At 27.7% G+C, this 4600-nt stretch overlaps 1 protein-coding gene across 8 annotated transcripts in view; it reads left to right on the forward strand.

Moving 5' to 3' along the window:
* LOC106692880 (putative leucine-rich repeat-containing protein DDB_G0290503) overlaps positions 1 to 4600 on the forward strand; it is a 38434-nt gene that overhangs the window by 28567 nt on the left and 5267 nt on the right. For 6 of the 8 annotated variants that reach the window (XM_014439100.3, XM_014439104.3, XM_014439105.3 and 3 more), the window contains 2 exons: positions 840 to 887; positions 2270 to 2329. In XM_014439100.3, coding sequence (XP_014294586.1) covers positions 840 to 887; positions 2270 to 2329 — 108 coding nt within the window. The remainder of the gene's footprint in view (positions 1 to 839; positions 888 to 2269; positions 2330 to 4600) is intronic. The other 2 variants (XM_014439107.3, XM_014439108.3) reach the window with 1 other exon arrangement.

The raw sequence follows: 4600 nt of genomic DNA on the forward strand, positions 1-4600 counted from the left end.
AACCTTTAACGTGTGTGAAGTGTAACTGATTCCAAACTTTTTTTATTTATTGAATTAAAAATTAACTCAAGTCCGTAATCTCATAATATTTTGTATTTTAATTTTTCATGGATATTAATGAACAAATTTTATTCATTTTTTTTTTTATTGTCATAATTTGACCTAAATAATTAGCATTGTTCAAAATAATGGTGGAAAAACTTATTATCTTGTTTCTAAGTACAGTGAGTCCACTGTTAACAGTCACAGCTTTATAAAGTTGTACAACAGCCTTGTTGTTCATATACATATCATTTTGTGATACAAGGTTTTTTGGATTCAGGGGACCTCTAATCATGTATTTCCATTGAAAATTTGAATTCTAAGTTTTGCACGATTTAAATACTCTCTCTTAATACATGTTCTACATATAGTAAGTGAAAGTAAAAAAAATCAAAGAAATGTTTCTCGAAAAATGTCAATAAAATTTTATGAAAGAAAAATTGTATATGTATTCTACAAAATGATAGTTGGGAAGACATCCCTAGAATGATTATTTGTTTTGTTTTTTTACATTTTATATAAAAATCATTATATTGTTTTTTGTTTTCGGACTTACAAGGTATCACTACTAATGTGAAAATATGCATGGTTTTGTGATTAATGGAAATAAAAAGGATTTTGTCCTCTTATCTTTAGCCTTTATGGAAATATTTGCTTTAAGTTTTATTATAAATTTTAATTGTACTCAACAAAATTATTTTTAGTTTTGTTAAATAAATAAAAAATAAGCTTTTTTAATAATTTGTTTCTATTTTTCAAAAAATCAAGCATACAAAGTCATTATTTTGTATTCATAGGATCAACCTGGCTCGTCTAGCATAATCCTTGAAAAGTCTGGTGTTCAAGTATGTTTGAAAATATATATCATGTACAATTTATATATTAGTGAAATAGTTTGACTTAAGCCTCAAATTAGCTTTAATTTTTAGTGGAACTAATCATTGTAGTTTATAAAAATACTGTTTGGAAAAGATAGTGGGGGAGAGAGAGTGTGGTCAGGGAGAAGTAAATAACATAAATATGTGAAACTTATTTTATTTGTGCAGACGGTTCAGGGTAAAATTCTGGCCTTTATCAGGCTTGAAAACAACACAAGATAACAATCATAATAACTATATATAAGAAAAATCAGTACACTATCAGAAGGTGTAATATATAATATTGAAATAGAAAGAATTTATACAGAAAGATCACAAACATTTAGAATATTTGAAAAAAGAAAAAAAATCACACTGTGCTCTATGTAAATAATGAAAAAATTAAAATCAGCTTAATAAAAAATTTGCTAAAGTAAACAATATACATGATATAATAAGAAACATGAAAATGTATAGGTAAAATTAAGTGATAACTAATGTTTTATAACAGTTTCATAGTAACAGGGGACTCAGAAAAGGTATCAATGTTTAGCATGCACATTGTTTAATATTGCCTCTGATTATGCCATCAGAGAATCAGACATCCGGGCAGGAGAGATATTTTTCAACTAACGGTGCCTTATCTTAACTTATGCCAATGATCTGAATATCATTGGTTGCAGTTTTTGAGCATAGGGTGCTTTCCTGAATTTACTAAGAGGAGCTGCTAGGGAAATGTAGGATGCTGATGAATGAATCAAAAACAAAGCATAAGCTCTGTGTAACAATCCTAACTGAGGAGGAAAAATAAAAATTGAAGATTTCAATTCGGATTGCATAGAGGAATTTATGCCTTATTAACGTCGGAACACTTCTGAATTTGATTAATAATATGCAATTAGAGATTCAGGCTTGGATTATGGTAGCCAAAAAATGCTATTATGTACATCAGCAGCATATCTCAGTATAACAATCAAAATACAAAAGTTTTAGAACTATCTCTTCAGAGATTTGAAAGAAAGTTTTTGAGAAGAATCATTGGGTCTTTATGTAACTACGGTGCATGAATATTGAGGCAAAAGTACTGCACTAATGAATCTTAATGACTGGACATCTGTAGAAGCATATCTCATTTAATGAAAGTTCAGTTTTATATTTCTATTGTTTTTAACATATACAAAAAAAGTTTAATTTTCATAATGCAAGTAATAATTACATTTGTAAAACAATTTTATTTAACCTTTTTTGTTCTATGGATGACTACTCATTAATTTATTATACATATTTAATTTTGGATTAGAATAATTTTTATTTTTGTAGGGGTTTATTGCTAATTCATTAAAGTTAACATCAAATAATTTTATTTTTAGATTGGTTCCAGCTCAGCATCATTAAACTCCGAAAACGATGTAAGGAGGACGAAAGTTCAAGTATGTCATTCTGACTCATTTTTCAGTAGTTATAAATCACATTTATTTTTATATTAGCATTGCAAATATTTTCATTTTTGTATGTTTCTTCTGCACTTTAGATTGATATATATATATATTTATTTGTTATACATCACATTTATTTTCATACTTGCATTGCAAATATTTTTATTTGTTTCTTCTGCACCTTAGACTGATATTATTAATTAGTTTTTATTGGCTAACTTGTAGAATATCATTTGTACTAATTATATTTTTGTTCTGTGTACAGTAGAATCCCAATAATGTAAATTTTAAACAAGAGGGTTGAAGGAAGTGTTGATCTAGAAACAGAATTTCTTTCTTTTCTCAGAAGGTTAGGTCCAAGATTTAAAATGGTAAACTTGACATTCTTCTTGAGATCATCCTTACCACCAAAGAGATTGGCCCCTAATAGTACAAGAGCCCAAGAAGAGAAAAAAGTCAGTTATTTCACCCCAATTTTTTTATTACTTAATTGATAACTAGGTATAATTACTATTAGAAATAGATGATTCTGCCAAGTATAGGTAGGGGGAATAAAAATGGCGGCTGTTTCAGAACGTTAAAAATAATTAATTTTTCATTCGGAGCTCTATATCCTTAAAACTACCAACAACAATAGAAAATCTAAAAGAACATTGTTTAAAGCAGAGTAAATTTGCTAAAATATAAGCCCTAATAGAGCTATTTACGTTCAATAGTTCTCGAGTTATAACTTATTAAAAAGTAACATTTCATAAAAATGTTGTACAGAACGTACTGAAAGACAGTAGTTAGTGAATTTATTTTGAAAAATCTATATCTCAAAAACCATTTGACTTATTGATGTCTATTAGCACTCAAATTAAAGCTAATTTAATGCGCTATGAAGTAGTTTAATACGTTTATCGTCGTAGGAGTAGTAGTTTTCATGATATTTGCTAAAAGAAATTGATTTATAGTTGTTCGGACAAATTTATATTCATATACGAATATCATAAAAACTACTACCCCTACGAAGATAAGGGTCATAAACTCTTTTAGAGTAAGTTAAATTTTCTTTATTTTGAGTGCTGGCATAAGACATATATGCGTCTTATGGATCTAGAGATATATTTTTTCAAAAATTAACATTTTATACAAAAAACTAGAAACTAACAGTTTGTGAATTTATTTTGTCAAATATCATAAAAACTACTACTCCTACAAAGATAAACGTTATAAACTATTTTATAGTAAATTTAACTAGCTTTAATTTAAGTGCTGACAGACATCTGTATATCCTATGGTTTCTGAAATAAAGTTTTTCAAAACTCAAAATTATAGTCTGAACAACTATAAATCAATTTATTTTAGGAAATATCATGAAAACTACTATTCCTACAAAGGTAAAGGTCTTAAAATATTTTATAGTACGTTAAACTGGCTTTAATTTGAGTGCTAATAGACATCTATATGTCACATAGTTCCTGAGATATAGATTTCTCAAAATAAATTAACAAACTACTAATCTTTCAGTAGATTTTTAAGAAATGTTGCTTTTTTAAAAAGTTATATCTCGAGAACTATTGTACGTAAATAGCTCTATTAGGACTTATATTTCAGCAAACTTACTCTCCTTTAAATAATGTTCTTTTAGATTTTCTAGTGTTGTTGGTCTTTTTTAAGCTCCAAATGAAAAATTAATGTTTTGAAACAGCCGCCATTTTTTATTCCCCCTATCTATACTTGGCAGACTCATCAATTTTGACTAGTAATTATACATAGTTTTCATTAAAGTAATAAAATATTGAGGTGAAATAACTGCCTTTTTTTCTTCCCGGCTCTTGTACTATAACTCAATTGTTTTATCAGTTCAGCTTCCTGATGTCCATCGGAGATCATGTCTGCAGTATGTTCTGGATTGGAACAGTATTCTGCAACCATGGATCAGAATCTATCCAATACTGAATCTATATGTACAAAAGAGAATGGTCGAATCTTTTTTCACAATAAACTTTTGAATTACCGTGGATTGATTTAAGTGCTGTTTTTTCAAAATATTCTCTATTGACATGGGAAGGTTTAAAGCTACTGAAATTTCCCAATTTTTCCAGGAGAAAAAAGTTATAAACAAATTTAAACATTTTTTGTGTTTAGTTCAGAAAGTATAGGTTTCTTCGCTGTTGTTGTATACCAGTCGATTCGTTCCTTTCCGAAGAATAAAAAAACAATATTACTGATTATATTAAGCTATAATATGTTTACAAACAATTATAAAAACATAATTTG

Source organism: Halyomorpha halys, unplaced genomic scaffold, assembly GCF_000696795.3.
Source record: "Halyomorpha halys isolate HHAL.00 unplaced genomic scaffold, Hhal_1.1 Scaffold75.1, whole genome shotgun sequence".
NCBI lineage: Eukaryota > Metazoa > Arthropoda > Insecta > Hemiptera > Pentatomidae > Halyomorpha > Halyomorpha halys.